The sequence below is a fragment of the Macrosteles quadrilineatus genome, unplaced genomic scaffold (assembly GCF_028750875.1).
Source record: "Macrosteles quadrilineatus isolate MER2022 unplaced genomic scaffold, UCM_ALF_1.0 Scaffold_4__1_contigs__length_99947679, whole genome shotgun sequence".
NCBI lineage: Eukaryota > Metazoa > Arthropoda > Insecta > Hemiptera > Cicadellidae > Macrosteles > Macrosteles quadrilineatus.
Window position 1 is genome coordinate 52,720,647 of NW_026542597.1, and position 17,069 is coordinate 52,737,715.

At 35.0% G+C, this 17,069-nt stretch overlaps 1 protein-coding gene across 3 annotated transcripts in view; it reads left to right on the forward strand.

Annotated features, from left to right (window-relative positions):
- Positions 1-15,813, forward strand: part of LOC128991595 (rho GTPase-activating protein 7) — a 298,481-nt gene extending 282,668 nt beyond the window's left edge. The window contains exons 11-23 of one of the 3 annotated variants that reach the window (XM_054414614.1): positions 573-799; positions 1,849-2,061; positions 3,006-3,135; positions 3,900-3,974; positions 5,573-5,651; positions 6,992-7,218; positions 8,288-8,599; positions 9,179-9,507; positions 10,585-10,763; positions 11,395-11,497; positions 12,106-12,278; positions 12,989-13,168; positions 14,211-15,813. In XM_054414614.1, the coding sequence (XP_054270589.1) occupies positions 573-799; positions 1,849-2,061; positions 3,006-3,135; positions 3,900-3,974; positions 5,573-5,651; positions 6,992-7,218; positions 8,288-8,599; positions 9,179-9,507; positions 10,585-10,763; positions 11,395-11,497; positions 12,106-12,278; positions 12,989-13,168; positions 14,211-14,325 (2,342 nt within the window). In that variant the 3' untranslated portion in view covers positions 14,326-15,813. The remainder of the gene's footprint in view (positions 1-572; positions 800-1,848; positions 2,062-3,005; positions 3,136-3,899; positions 3,975-5,572; positions 5,652-6,991; positions 7,219-8,287; positions 8,600-9,178; positions 9,508-10,584; positions 10,764-11,394; positions 11,498-12,105; positions 12,279-12,988; positions 13,169-14,210) is intronic. The other 2 variants (XM_054414615.1, XM_054414616.1) reach the window with 2 other exon arrangements.
- The last annotated feature ends 1,256 nt before the right edge of the window (positions 15,814-17,069 follow it).

A 17,069-nucleotide genomic window follows, 5' to 3' on the forward strand; every position in this document is an offset into this window, starting at 1 on the left:
CTGAAGTGTTTTTCAAATTATTTTTATACAGTTAGGCTACAACTACAAAATAGAAATATCAATCCCGATTTTGAAGTTCATCTGTGCCACTAAGTCTTATGATGGAATACAATAAAGTTTATTAGAAAAATACATTTCAAAGTCCAAAATTAGTTTAATGTCTATAAAAAATTGTTAAAAGTTAATTAGATCTGCATCAGCTGTAAAACGCTCATCATAATACAGTCTTCGTCTTAGGGTCCAAATTTTAAACGCTTTGCTCTTAGTTCTCCTTTAGTTTGAGTGGATGTCAAAGCCAGGACTTATCAGTGTTCAAGTTGGGGAATGTTCAGGGCACTTAACCAGCCAACTGTTGTTAACTATTAAAACCACTTGAATTCTCAGAAGCAACCGAATCTGAGTACTTAATCTGGAGAAGCTAACAGCACAAAATTAAATATTTCATGAAATAAATCTATGATTTTTTATGTCAGTGCTATACATTATTATCTTCATCAATATATAAGTGTACGCATGTCAATAGAATATGTAGTGTATGATACTATTTCTATCTACGTCTCTTTGCTTCACAGTCTCCCAACAGCAAGCTTCTCCTAGTGACCAAGTAGTGATCCGCTACGGCAGCCTACCTCCGGGAGCAATCACTACGGACAGTGAGCTCCTTGCTGCTCGTTTCAGACGTTCTGGCAGTGAGCGACTACGGGACGGAGCCAAAGCGTTCCTACGGAGAGTCGAGAGCTTGAAGTCTCGGAGACGGAAAAGGCAGCATCGGGAAGGTGTCATAATATCTGGTCCGCAGGTATGATAATTATACTGTATTCTACCGAAATAAGTTTGATGTTTCAATTACATTAGGATTTATTTTTAGGGAGTTTTATGGACTCAAAATTAAATATAGGAGAAAAAGGTTCTCTATCGATAGAGAAACATTGTGTAACACATCTGAGGGGACCCTTCTCATTCTAATAGTTTTCTTCCTTCATGTCTGGGGTGTTGCCTTCTGGATCACTTAACAATTACTAATCTAGTGGTTAAATACCTTGTTGCCAACTTAATCATTGGTAGTCTTAATGGCTAAAGGTTTCGATAGACTTATGGGTTCATTGTCAAGCCTATACAGAAAGTCCTGAAAACACAATACGAGACAAATAAGTAACGAACACTAGTTTACACAAACATGTTTACGAACAAGTTATCTGTATGGCCATTGGCCATAAAACTCTCGGCGCAGATAAGGGTTCAGGGTGTAGGCCATACAATATTATTATTCATTCATAAAAATGTTTGCTTGTGTGTTGTTATTTATTTGTCTCGTATATGTATTTTGAGGACTTTCTGACGACCTCATGGGAGCAACAACTACGTCTAGGCTGGCAATGACAGCATTAGTGTGCTGAAACTGGTAGCCATTAAGGCTACCAAGGATTATGTTGGCAACAAGGTATTTAATCTCTAGATTAGTAGTTTTCTTCCTTTTGCCGGTATTTAAGAAAATGGATCATTTCTTACAATACAGACATATTTCCTTCTATTGAAGAAATATAATGGATAAAATCAAAGTCCACTGATAGTCTTAACATTTCCAAGAAAAAAAATTTTAATCAGAGGTATTATAATATTGTTTATAACAGGTTTAAACGGCTAATTGTTAGATTTACCCATTCTTGATCTTCCAGAAAACATGACCTAGTAGCAGCGAAACTTTAGTAAGTGGCTCTGGGCATAAGAGAACAAGAAACCAAACTGATCTCTCTATGGTTTATCTAACTTAGACTAATTTTGTTCGAATAGTCTCCTGACTTTTTATTTTCAAACCTTTGATCATGATACCCATGACTGTTTGTCCAGGTGCTGGATGTAGTGTCTATGCAGCAGAGGATGAAGGAGCTAGGGTGTGTGGACGTGTCACCTCCAGAGTCACCTTCACTAGCCCTGAGTGACGACCCTCGTGTTATGCGTCGTCTGCTGTCTCGTCCTGACTGTGACTCGGGGGCGCTGAGTGACTCCGAGGTCAGCTGGAGACAACACTACCTCAAGGATGCAAACAGCAACCACACTAAGGTACAAGGGGCGAACGTTATCAAGTCTAGATGTACTCTAGTCTTGAGTCCCACTTGGTTTAATGGGTACTATTTCTTAAAGTGGAAGTCAGTTATAAGACAGATAATCAGGGAAAAAAAACAAAAATTAAAACAGAGACATAGGTATAGTTTAGTTTAATATTTTCTTTTCATTCTCTTGTGTACATTCTACATCATACTATACTATGACCTGGAAGTGTATTTAATTTGTTGAGGAAATGTGACTTTTTCCTAAAAAAAAAAACATGGCTATGCACGGGTCATAAGGTACAGTATGTGTGACTCGACTTAGACTTAAGAGTCTTCATCAGTGGTAGCCATATTGGATTTTAGTCCCATAAGAGCAATGTTAAATTTGACGGAACATACCATCATTTGAAGCAGCATGCCGGTGTTATTTACAAAGATATAGTTTTGAAAATTTATAATTGGGTTTATAACATATACAAATGAGGAAATTATATTAAAATATTTGTTTCTGTCTTTTCTTTGTAAATTATTTAATTAAAGGCTTAATTAATGATCATTAACTTATTAATGAAATGGATGAAGAATGGATGAAAAATGGCAAAACTAAAATCCAATATGGCTACCACTGATGAAGACTCTAAATGTCCGCAAACAACAATGGGCCGCAAATAGCACAGATACTGTGGAACTGTTGATTTTACCAATTTTTGCAGTTTAACATCATAAGGGTTGCTAGAAAGATTGTAAATAACTGTGACTTATAGTGTACTGTGGCACTTAAAAATTCTTTTAATTGGTTTGCTGAGAAACCCAAACTGCTTAGTTTTAAAGTGCTCAGTTTGCAGAACAACACAGTCACTTTTTATGGTAATTGTATAGCAGAGTCCAGCGCAAAACTTAAGCTTATCCCACAGTAGTTCACAATCATCTTACTGTATGTTTTTCGACTTGTAGGTTCTAGAACTGCTGGAAGTAAGACCTGGTGGAAGTAGAGAGAAGGTTTGCCAGCCTGCGTCTAGGAGTGGCAGCCTCAACATGGGCTACAACAGCCAACATTACAGAGATAAACTGCAAAAGAGATCAGGTAGGCTAGTACAATGTGGAGGATCTCCCATCTTTCACTATCCTTTAACTTCTGTTAAGTTGGTAAATCCGTAATGCCACCTCAAATACAATTATATTTGGAATGGAGTTGGAGCGTGTCAATTCATTGTTATAATTTGATAATATGCTGATTCAATACATCCTCTTAATTCTTTGACAAATTACTAAACACAATTTAATGTTATCCTTCCTTAGTAAATAGATTGACAACGTATCATCAAACCCAGTAAGAAAACTTACTGTACTAAAGCCATTCACTTATTAAAAGTTGATCTGTATAACACTTTACAATCTTGTATGAAAGTACAGTATGTATCTAGGTTTTCACAGTGTTGTTAGGGTTTTCCCATTTATTTCATACTCCTTCATAACCCCCATGGTGTAGTATGTTCTGTCAAAGTAAAGTTTAGAATGGGAATAATTAATTTTTATCAATCTTTTCTAGCTATTGATAATTTTTCCTTTTAAAATCTTGACAAAAAATTTTATTCTCATTTGAATAAAACTATGCAAACTCTTATGTGAACTCTTATGCGAACTATGCTAACTAAACTAACCTCATATCTGATTTCTCTTGTAATTTGAGAGCAAATTATGTTCATAAATAACACCATCAAACTGTACTCTTTTTACATTATCGGTTTTGGAGTTTTCCAATATATCAGAGGATGTGTACTTTGTATATCCCAATATCGTTTAACAAGGCACAATAAGCAGATGAGGTTGGTTTGCTCTTTATTCTAGGAAGTGACGAATCTGCGTATTTTACTTTCGATCATGAACCAGAGACGGCATGTAACCCTACGTGTATGCAGGCTGGTGAGATAAACGACTCACTGACTCATTGCACTCGCTGCTAGGCTGTAAAATTTCTTAATGGCTTTTAGGCTTTGCAGTATTTCAAAGATGTTTGTAATGGATCTATGTTTATTAATGCAGTAGGGACATTGATAACCTGTAGAAATAATTATGTTTCATATTTCCTTTGCTTCCTTCGTCTATTTGTTTGGAAATGATTTAAGAATTTCTTATAAATCTATATAGTGTGTTCCTGTTTTCTAACCACAACTCTTAAAAATTATACTTTACCAACTTGGAAACAGCTTACTATCAACGTTTGAATTGATAAATTCTCACATTCTTAGAAATAGTAATATGGTAATTTAAAAATGAACTATGATACATTTATATTTTCACACAAATACTTTAAAATGGCTATAAAAAACACATTTAAATGGTGAAAGCTTGTCAAAAGTGTATGATAAACTTCTCAATTGTGTAAATCATCACAGATTGTAATACATTTTTGTTACAATAGGGAGAGATATGTAAACTTAATTTTCATTAATTTCCATATCAAGCTGGTATTTTTGTAGGTATCGGTGCTAGAGTATTTTTAAGCATGATTCTCTCAAGTTCTTATATGTAGATTTAAGTTGAAACTTCAAATTTTGTTTTTGCTCGCATGCTCTATAGCACTGCTTCTTACTCTATTTAAGTTACTAATGAAAAATATATTTTTTACGTACACATTTTTTTTTTAAATAAGTATTTATACTGGTATTCCATCTGCACAATTGGTATAAAATGCTTATACATTATTCAAAGTTAACATGTTACATGCTAGAAAATCTAAGTTTCCATGCTACTCCTTATACATACACTCTTATACACTGACTTATATTAATCTTAAGTCTTAAAACTTCTCTCATACCAGGGCTAATACAAGCGCTCGATAAAATGCATGGTTTTTTACAGAAATATATAATTCTTGCAAAACCATTAGAAAGTGCATAAATTAAAATGTTTCCACCATACATAAGAATTTATCTGAAACTCCACACTTTAAGATTTAAAGAAAGAGTGTCTTAGAATTGTTTGAATCATTAAGCATACTATGTAAAACCTTACAGAACTCTCAATGTCAAACATATTGTCTAAGCAGACAAATACCGAGACTGAAATCGTTGTGAAATAGTTTTTTGCAGTCTAGTAAAACCTACACAATAATTATTCTCTATTTTCGACCTTAGAGGGAAGTAAACATCCCATATCTTTGTTAAAAATGTCACCAATTTTAGAATGGAAATGGACATAGTTGAGATTTGAGCCACATACACAGGGCTGATGTCAACTGATTTCTGTTGCGTTCAACTGCTTAACCAAACCCAACTGAAACAAAACTTACTGTAAACTGTAATATACTTTGTATCGCATCAATTATCAAAGTATCTAAACATTCCGTGTTCGGCTCATTCAACTAGGTTTGATTTAAATGACAAATTGGCTACATCTGGTTCAAATGGTATCTCCACTTCAGTTTTTAAAGCCAAAGCCTCCCTACCAAGCACAAGGGTAAAACATTATCCCCTATTATATGGTCACCATGTATTGACCCTGTATGTGTTGTGTGACAGGAGCAAGAGAAGAAACGGAGAGTGCAGAGTCCAGCAGTGCCGTAGCAGACAGCGATAGTGAGCTAACCCCTAAACACAGGTAGACATTACCTAAGAATCAACATTTAGTTTGTAAATTTAAAGCTTACAACATAAAAAAATAAAATAAAATAAAACTAATCGTAACAAAAACTTGTATACATCCAGCAGTGCCGTAGCAGACAGCGATAGTGAGCTCACCCCTAAACACAGGTAGACATTACCTAAGAATCAACATTTAGTTTGTAAATTTAAAGTTTACAACATAAAAAAATAAAATAAAATAAAACTAATTGTAACAAAAACTTGTATACATCCAGCAGTGCCGTAGCAGACAGCGATAGTGAGCTCACCCCTAAACACAGGTAGACATCACCTAAGAATCAACATTTAGTTTGTAAATTTAAAGCTTACAACATCAAAAAATAAAATAAAATAAAACTAATCGTAACAAAAACTTGTATACATAGTGAACATGTACATGGTGCATGTACATAGTTGTGTACATAGTACATAGTGAACTTGTATACATAGTGTTATAGCACAGCTATAAAAAAGGTGACATATTGTCGAATAAGCATCTTTCTTGAAAATCTTTTTTCTCAGCTAGTGTGCATTGCGGGAAAAGTCTATGCATACCGGTACTTTTGGAAATACATTTTCCAGTAGATGAGCAGAATCTCTTAATAAATTAAAATAAGCTCAAAAATAAAGGCAAAAATTAATTTTAAATTAAAAAAAAAATTACATGGGCCTTATGGGTTGCTATGCTGGTGAAGAAATAACAACAAAATATAAACAGAAATTCAAAACAAATGGAAGAAATTCCAGTCACATGTTTGATTTACAGCTTGGGGCGAAAATAGAGAAGTCTGTAGGCCTACATTACATATTTTTGGTAGAGTTTTCTACCACTGGACAATTTATAGTTATAATGAATACATAGTTGGTCATCTTACATTCCATAGTTAAATATAATATACTGACTTAAAATACTCATTAATATTTTAGTAGTTTTTTTTTTATTAAAAATTATGATAAATTCTTTTTAAATGACATATTATTGGCTATATTTTTTAAGCCTACTGGTACAGTTTTTTTCCCAAGTATGTTGGTGTCTTCTTAATAAGACAGAGATGATGGATTGTTTTTAAATATCTGTGGTCAACATTTTCATTCAACAAGTTGCGTATCTTGTGTCTTGTATCCAAGGCACAAGGTAGTTGAAGTAGTTGAAGGCAGTCAAATAGAAAGTTAGGAGTAAGTTTCTCATAATTATATCTTTCTCCCTTGTCATGTTATTTCGTTTCCACTGCCCTAGCTCTGTCGAAGCCTATGTAGAGTTTCACCCAACATCTAACCACCCTCTACAGACATCTAACTCCCGCGTTGTGTTCACAGCCGCAGCGTCGTCCGATGGCACAGTTTCCAGAGAGGCAGTGTGCGTCCAGACTCCCTGGCTGGCCGATGTATCAGCTCCATGTCTTGTGGTCAGCTGTTAGTGCTGAGGAAGCTAGCCCTGCTGAAGCTGACTGCCATCATGGAGAGATACTGCCCGACACATCGCACAGGCTGGAACTGGGAACTGCCCAAGTTCATCAGGAAAATCAAAACACCGGACTACAAAGGTGAGTTGTTTGTGTTGGTTTTGTTATACGTTGTGAAATGGGTTCAAATGTTTTGAATGGATTTCTGTAAGAGTGCGTGGGCTGAGTGTTACTTGTCTGAAAACTATTGATAGTTTAATATTTTCTACAGACTTACTTGTATGATTCAAAACTAAATGTTCTTGAAAATGCTAATGCCCCTTTAAACTCCGGGATTTAAACAAACTCTATATAAGTCTAACACTTTTATGAATTTTGTTTTTTTTTATATTTTTCATTTCATCAAAACTATGTCCATATTTACTAAAAGAGGAAAAAGATCAATCGTTGTCCTCCTCTTTATACTAGGTAAAAGTTAGCAAAACAGGCGTACAATCCCTATTAAATTCACTAATGCTGCCATCTTCCATCCCAGCCAGGCTCTGTTTAGTTAGGTGGGAATTAAGTTCATCCTGGCACAAGAAACTCATCAACTTTAGGCTGAACACAAAAAATTGAATTTTTGGAATTTTTAGGCCTTGGTAATGTTGTCAGTGCAAGTAAAATTATTTTTTTTTGTGTGTAATGTAAAGTTGTTGTGCTTTTTGTGCCAGAAAGAATTCCATCCCGTTCTGGTAAACCTGCTATTGGATCTTGATGTGTTCAACCCTGTTATATTTCAAAACGATGTTTGTTATTGATGTTTTAAGCAATTTCTCATAAAATTTATTTCTCTCAAAAATGCTACTGCGGAAGACAACATAAAGAGAATATTTTTACTATTTTATAATAAGATAATAAGATAACAATACCTATTTAATATTAATAATACCTTAATATTATCTTATTACCTATAATAAGATAATAAGATTAATATGATTTGGAGGAACGCAATTGATTAGTAAATTAGAAAAGAATACAAAGGCCTATGTTATATGCTAACCGCTGAGTGAATATATAATAAACGGCCAATACCTTGTGATTACTTATGGAAAGACAATAGATTTTTGATGAAAGAAATAAATACATTTTTTGACTTTTTGTTAACTACAATTAATTTTAAAAACTACAGAGTACGATTACTATTCAATGCGCTCCTTTCTATCAACAGACAAGACAGTGTTTGGAGTGCCTCTGGTGGTGTCACTACAGAGGAGTGGTCAAGCCCTTCCAGTGTGTATACAAGCAGCTCTCACTTGGTTGAGGACACAGGCTGTGGACCAGGTCGGACTCTTCCGCAAACCCGGCGTCCGCTCTCGGATACAGAGGCTGAAGAACCTTGCAGAGACTCACACGGACGACCTTTCCTTCGAGGGACAGCAGGCTTACGATGTCGCTGACATGGTCAAGCAGTACTTCAGGGAACTACCGGAGGTCTTGCTGACCAATAAACTGTCAGAGACATTTGTGGCTATCTTCCAGCGTAAGTTTGTTTCAGAGGAGCACAAATTTGCATGATAATTTTTAACAGTTTAATAATTTTATCTCAGGCAAGTGTCGAGAAGAAAAGAAATATAATATGATTTTCTGAGTAGCCTATGTGTTATAGTGCTTACATTCAAACCTGTCTGATGTAAAATCTACACAAAAAAATCATGTTACAAGTTTGACATTTATAACACCCTTTATTTTTGCAATGAGCAAAAAATACACAATTTGATTCTAACAAATGCTCTGTCCAAACTAAACAGCCTAAGGTCCTAAACGGGCCTGAATGTGGAGCGGGGATGTCAGATGACAAAGCAATATGATGTTTGGCCTTCAGGTTCACAGTTTGTCTCTTAGAAAACCATTCTTGTTATTTTATAGCCACACCTTGTACTTATGATTATTTGATTGTGTAAACCTTGCTAAGAAAAAGTTAAATTTGATAACAAGACTTGTTTTATTCTCTCCATGATATTCTTTCTAATATGGATATATAAGTATTCCTGCAACTCAGGAAATAATTAATGGGTCTTTATAAACCATGCAAAATAGTCAAAGAGCTCTATATTCACAGATGTGCCTGTCAATCTGCGCACTGAGGCGGTACAATGTGCGTTGCTGCTGTTACCAGACGAGCACCGTGAGGCTCTTCTGACTCTTCTGGACTTCCTGTACCAAGTTTCAATGCACTCTAGCACTAACCAGATGACAGCAAGCAACCTAGCCGTCTGTCTAGCACCATCACTGTTCCACTGGCAGCCGACACCGTCCAGGTCGAGCTCTGTGTCTCCCAGGCGCAGGAACAAGAGCACCGGCGTGCCCGACGCCAAGGAGCTTGGACAGAACAAGGCGGCACACGACTGTTTACTCACCTTGATTAAACAACACCGCGAACTGTTCTCGGTAATTATTGGATACAATCCTGATTTACCGTAATTTTTAGATAGAAAATAATAAATTTATTCATTGTTATTCATTTCTGTTGGACTTTCTGTTTATTGAGCGAATCGTTCAGTTACCTTAAAACAATGGTGAGCTTCTTTGTGCTAGTTGTGTTACTTGCAGCTAAGCTTTTTAACAAATTAATTACAATTCTGTTGTAAAGCAATTTAATACCTCTATCTAAGATAATCTTGTAAATAAAAAATTGGGTTTTTCTTTTCGGAGTTCGTTTGGCTCTTATACCTGACCGATTTTCATGATTGAGGTCTCAAATTGAAGGTATGCACGCACAGATTTCACATCAAGCATCGGCTAACATTCATTTACTGTATTACTCGACCAAAAAACATATGTTTGATTTATTTTTGAACTCTTACTTCAATTTAAGATGTATTTCACCGGTTATAAATATATGATCCTATATATTTTGGTCTAAGAACCTTCAGTGACAAAATGGCTTTCATTATTTAAGCTATTAGTTATTCAAATCGGACGAGTTTCAAGTAAACCCAAAGTGAACAACCAACACGAAATTTTTTTTATAAGGTTTTTCAATGATTAAAAATCATAGATAGCTCCAGTATTGGTTATGTTTTTTTACTCTTTTGGACTCAAAATAATCATTAAGTTGTAGGCTTTAATTTGAGCTATTGATCATTTGAAATAGTTAAGTTCAAGATACTGTATTACTCAATCGAAAATCAAAAATGTTATTATTTCTCGGATATGATATTTATTTTAATACTGCAGAGCAGCGTGGGTCCTCTAGTTTCTTATTAAAATTATGGAAATCATCAGTTGAAATGATTTAGTATGTACTAGTAGGTATAAGAATTAGTGATTTTTTAAAAAGTTTGTATGATAATGTTTGTGTGTGTCTCCCAGATAAGTACCTACTGTCTTGTCTCATTACAAACATTATGTGGGTTTTAACACTTACTCACAATTATTTGTCAATTTACTATTGATTTATAATTGCAATCGTTGCATTACTGTTTCATAGCTTCCAATCAGTTGAAAGAATACTGTATGATTCAGATACAAATTGGTCACTTGGTGGTGCAGGTCAGTGAGGAGATGTTGTCCCAGTGTCACTTCAGCTACATGGAGGAGAGTGTGCCAGTCGCTCTAGAGGAGCTGGGGGCAGAGTTACAACAGGACTGGAGAGGTTACCTGTACGCCTGTACCACGGCACTGCTCAAGGAGGCCAGGGACAAGTATGTACATTGAATGATGAGAAGCCTAGTAGTTGTCAGTATTTTGATCCGGAGAAAAGTGAGTTGTTTTGTGTTGTTCTAAAGTGGGCTCAGCTTTCATGTGGCAATAATAGGCATGGCTAAAGAACCAGCTTCCTAGTAAGCAACAACTTACACTTGTTCAAAAATGATTCCTTGGGCTAAGTCTACTGGTGAAGAATTGTCACATTCAAAATACATGGAAAGCAATCAATCAATCAATTATTTATGATGGGGACGCCAGTATGTGCATATTTTAACCCAAATATGAGTGAAGTATGAGTGTAGGATGAGTGGCGCGTTCTTGTAGTCTTGTTAGTGACTAAGGCCGACATATTCCTTAGACACAGCTGTAATTAATAGCCCATACAGCTAATGGCAACTAAGGGACCTACAGTTTATTGATAACATTGATAGCACATTGATAGCATGGGTCTCCAGGCGAATATGCACAGTCTGACTCACAAAGCTGCTAGAAGAACTATAAGCGTTTCAGTGATCAATTGTAAAACGTTGAAACATTCTGTACATAAATACTTCTTTACAATCACAGTTTTTATATTTTCTTTTTCAAATAACAAGATTGTATCACATAGTTTATTTTATCTTTCAGGAGCAGAGGATGGGTTAGCATATCAGCGTGGAATGAGGTTGACATGGCCTACAAGAAAGTCGGGGATGGTCATCCACTTAGGCTATGGAGGGCCAGTACAGAGGTAGGTCAAACACAAAATAGTTTACGTCAAGTAGATTATGATGTGTTCCTGTTGAGGCCTCTCACTCTCTTCTACACTCAAACATTCTTATTATGCCTCGGATTCCCATCCAAGAGGTTGTTGCTATCCAAACAATTGTATGGCTATAATCATAGTTTACTGAAATATATCTATGAGATTAAGTAGGTAATTTATTTGTACATTTTTTCTTCACTGTATCATTCTTATAAAAATAGATAAAAAATATGTGCACTAGAATACTTTTAAGTCCTGGTATTTCGTTAATCGACCACTTGTTTCAAACCTAAAAGTCATTATCATTTTCAATAATATAATTCAAACAATGTCTATTTAATGTTATGGTATTTTTTTATTTGTCTATATGTTTATTACAACAGCTCTTCATCACTCCAGTGATGAGGAGGATTTTTTTTTACTTGGAAATACGCTTAAAAATAAACCTTTAGTTAACCTGACGGGGAAACATGATCACTCAACAGTACTGAGTAAGCAGACACTTCCTACTTTTTACTGGGATTGTAATGTGTAATTGCCAAGCTAAAATTACATGCAAATGAACTGCTTCAAAACCAGTTAATTTTGTCTAGGTGGAGGCTCCGCCCACGGAGCTACTACACAGAGTGTTGAGGGAGAGACATCTGTGGGACACGTCACTGCTCAAGTGGAGAGTGGTGGCCAGACTGGAGCCCCAGGCAGAGGTGTTCCAGTACGTCACTTCCAGCATGGCTCCTCTACCTGCCAAGGACTACTGCGTCCTCAGGTACTATGAAAGCTATGACTATTCTGAAAGATTTTGTTGGGAAAGATTAAAGGGGGTTGGTGTGAATCATATATTCTGTCCAATTAGTATCTACCATCGATTTCCTATATCTAAAGCAGCAGCAAAATACATTAACTTGTTAGCACAAGTTTTGGCTAAAATTTTTCAGAGATAAACTCAAGGAATGATGTTTACAACCTCTAGTTGAACATGGGCTTAGAAGTGACTCTATAACGTAAAATTTAAATAGGCTGAGTCTAAAATTATGAGAACATTCTGTTAAGTTAAACCTTTAAGCAGGGGCGAGGCAGCTGTGTTAGGAGTGGAGCATAAAAAAGTCGATACTAAAAAATCGAATTGATCCATGTTTATAATCTCCCATATACAAATTTCTGGATCATCCCCCAAATAAAAAGATCTTAATCAATCTACATTACACCCTGATTGCGTATAGGTACTGCTTGCATAACAACCTAGTGCTTGTATAACAATCTGAAGGTAACTTTTCAATTCCATTTTAAGTCATTCGGGTTTTTATGGATCAACTAGACCCTGATGTCAATGATTTGTGTTTTGTTTGATAAATGGTCCTTGCTAACAAAAACCCTATCGTAGTAAAGCTACACAAGTAGTCTCACTCTCATCTTCTATTGATTGGGTAAAAATACACCTTAGCTGTGTCCTCAACTCTTGACTGATGTTGTGAACAGGTCGTGGAGGACAGAGATGGGCAAGGGAGCGTGTGTGATTGTGGAGACGTCGGTGGAGCACAGTGAAGGCGCCGTGTTGGCTGGTGGCGTCCGAGGGATCGTGTTGGCCTCCAGGTACCTCATAGAGCCTTGCGGCAGCGGTCGGTCTCGCATCATGCACCTATCCAGGGTCGACACCAAGTAAGTCTCCATCTGTGATAGAGTTGGCCCAGACACAATAAAGAGAAATACCATATATCTTTTGCAAAGTTTTGAGTGCTGACCCCGTAGCTTAGCAAGTAATGTATCGGAAAAATTTTAAATGGTCGGAGATGATCTATAGATAGATCATATAGATATAGATATTGATTTTTAAATTGCAATTTCATCAAGTAAAAGGTGATAAACGATTTTGTAACATTAATATTGAATTTAAACTTCTTGTAATGCACTGTAAGTTTACACAGCACAAGGTTATCTTATGAGGAAAGCAGAATTGCCTCTGTGGGTTTGTCTGGATAAGTTATCTGAATAGCCAATTAAAATTAACTTAATTCTATTGATTCTATTGATTCTATTTTTGTATATAGATAGGTTAGAATATTTATTAATCAATGTGCATGTAAATTGAGTTGTGTTTCTTGTCTTGTTAATCTCTTAAAATGTTTATTTATATATTTATCTGTTTTCCTGTTAATATCTATTTATTGAATTATATAAATGCATATTTAATTATTAATTTAAGATTTAAGTATCGTAATCATTTTTGTAATGGTCTTTGCCGTTGGAATGTAAATAAAATAAAATAAAATCTGTGGGTTGCTGGTCGATCTCAACCAATGTCGATTCTAAACCTATATTTCTTTTTTCATTGGGCAATCATTTAATGAAGCCACCAAGTTATAGGTTGGTGTTAGATATGTACATAAATAAGTACAAATCATATTAAATAGATTACGGTTCCAACCCCTCATTTTTTTACAAATCGAGCACTGGTTAGTCAAAAAACAAAAGTTTTTGTTTGTGTGGGGTAAACAAAAAAATAAACCAAGAAACGCCATAAATTATCTCACAGTGTTAGATATATACCTTCTCAGAAAATCGTTAAAGATGTAGTTTGTCTTTAGGGCTTAGGTTCAAACAATTGGATCTTTTTGTCTTTCGGTTTCCATCAGCAGACACTCTATTTGCTTCGATTTAGATGATTACACACATATGTTGATAGACAAACTCTTTTTTCCAGGGGAAGAACACCCGAGTGGTACAACAAGAGCTATGGCCACCTCTGTGCAATTCATCTTGCCCGGATACGCAGTTCCTTCAAACATTCGGCAGAAGGGCCCGAGAGCAAAGTCTGATATAGGCCCTCGGCTTTTACAAAGCCCTGTCAACCACCACTGTAATTCTATTTTTGTATAGACGTATTTAGGTATTTGTTGCTAATGTATTTACTGTAGACTTCCTAATCAAAATATTTTTATATGTTGAATTTTTATATTTACTAAATCTTTTATAATGTAATATACAAACATTTCCCTAAATGGAGAAATTGTGATTTTTTAACTGTCTTTCCAGTTTGAAAAATACATACGGTACTAAAAGCACCATCAATGATGCCTACTTATATTTTTCATTGTGAAAATGTAATTGTAATCTTATACCGATGTAGAAATAGGACCGTATAGTTTTGTACACCAGTGAAAAGCGTAGGAAGGTAAGTTAGTTAGAAGTATTTGTGATTAATTTGCAAAAACTAAGGAATTGTTTAGTTTCAGTTAAACTATTTTAATTTGGTAGTGTAATTTGGATACTAAATTATGTTTACAAAATAACAAGTTGAATATAACTTTGTAGTCAGTTCATTAACACAATATTTTGAATAAAGTAGTTGTAAAATTACAAACAGGAAATGTAGAATGAGATAGTCTCTAAATCAACTTTGATACTGATAATTGTGATATGAAGCTATATTATTTAAGGGACCAATTATAAAGTAAATAATTTAATATCTCAAAGTATTCAATTGAAATAACCTTTTCTTGAACAAGTCAAAGTAATGATACTTAAATGAGAATCCATTCACATTTTATGACATTTCTCAAAGAAATTTAACAAAACAATTAGTAACTTAAATAAAGGGGGGGAGCCAGAACATCATTGGTATTTTTCTTGGTATACTTAGAAAAACTTACCTCTTTACCCTGCAGTGTTTGGATTGTGTAACTGAACCAAAGCGTATAAATGATATTTCTCATATTTAATTGTACAACAAATGGGAATATTTTAAAGATAATTACCATATTCATTACATAAGAAATTCCTCTAATCAAATTTTGTAAATGTTTTGTAAACTATGTATGTAAACACATTAACCGACAAAGTGCCAAAAAGAGTTTATTTCGTGTATATTCAAAGATGCAATGTTACTGAGAATAATCTAGTCTAGCGTTCTAGTTAGACTCTATCTGTACATATATGTTAAGTTGTAAGATAATTACTAAAAGACCAATACATTTAGCAGTAGTAATATTGCCGGATAGTACATGTAGTGATTTAAGGGATATTTACCAACTAAGAATAATTTACATCACCAGTTTGTTACATCACTATATATATATATTTATGAATTATTTAGTCACATCAAGCAAACATTGTTGAGTTACCAATATATATCTGTCTTTATTATAATTAACTGTTTGAATGTCTAAAATAATCTGAAAATTAAAAAAGTTATCAGATTTTGATAGTATTACGTTTACCTCATGAAGTGTATATTGTAAAGTAATCTATGAAAGATAATCCACGGTTCTGATTAACTTGTAAAAGATAAATAAACGTTATTACATTGGAACAACCTTTTTTTCTATTTTTTTCCAATATCTATGTATATGCTATATTGATACGCTACATGATATTGAAAACTAACAATGGCAACTCCTAGGTTGCACTTACTTGGGTTGGCAAAGACTCCGAAAGAAGATAGGCGGTGGGACGCATAGCGGCACGCTATATTTTATATATAGTGTGTGGATTTCGCGAAGCCAACTCCTAGCCTGCCGCGACTGCATCAACGCTCACACCTTCCTACTCTTGTCCTCTGTCTTGGTCAACAATCCTTCGAAGAGAAAAAAGCCGATTTCTCAGGGCGTCCGTTCCGGCAAACAATTTAAACAATTGTCGTAAGTGAATGAGGTGTAGTTCTTTGGATTCTGAAGCTACGAGATGTCATCAATGTAAGCGTAGCAGAAGTCTAGTCCACTGAGTACACCATCAACGAATAGGGATATTGCGATATTATCGATATCAATGCATAACGATATTTTCGTTTCAATATTTCCAATATTGTATCGATATTGGGGTTTCGATAATATCGTGATATCGGAAGAATTTTGTTGATATTGGTTCTCGCTATTGAATTTTCTAAGTTTTGAAAAAGTTTTAGTGAGTGATATCGACATACCTCGGCCGCCTTTAACTCCAGGCCGCAGCCTTCGAAGTGGCAACGTCGCAAGTGGTGTTGTAACAGCTGTTTTGTTTGGAAGCAGCTAATGGTATTAGTGTATTTGTGAAAGATTGGTTACTGGACTATGACAATATTAACTCCTCTTAAAATGTACATATCTAGACTTTTAATTCATATTGTTTCGGTTTTCCATTCTGTATGTTTTATTTTCAATATTTTAATAAATTTATGTTCATAAATTTAAATTTAAATCAATAGAGTGTGAATTAATGAGCTGATGTCACCTGTCAGTCATGTTATCTTATGGGACATCTGTCACTAAACAACACCACTTGCGAAGTTGCCAATTCTACCAGGCCGCGGCCTGTAGTTAAAGGTGGCCGTGCATACCTTCTTATCGAGTTAAGTTATGTACAAGATAAAATCCACACTAATGGGAATAGCTGGTTATATTTTTTGTGGTAGAAGGAACTAAGTTAGTAGCAACTGATTTTTATTGCTGGAGTGTTGGTTGCGCTGTCTGAAAATTTCAAATTTCACTTCCTCTTTGGTGCTTATAAATAAAAAGTAATAACAATCAACAGGTACTAAAGTGAAAGTAACATATCTGCCAAAAAAGATTTCCTGACGGAACGCCTA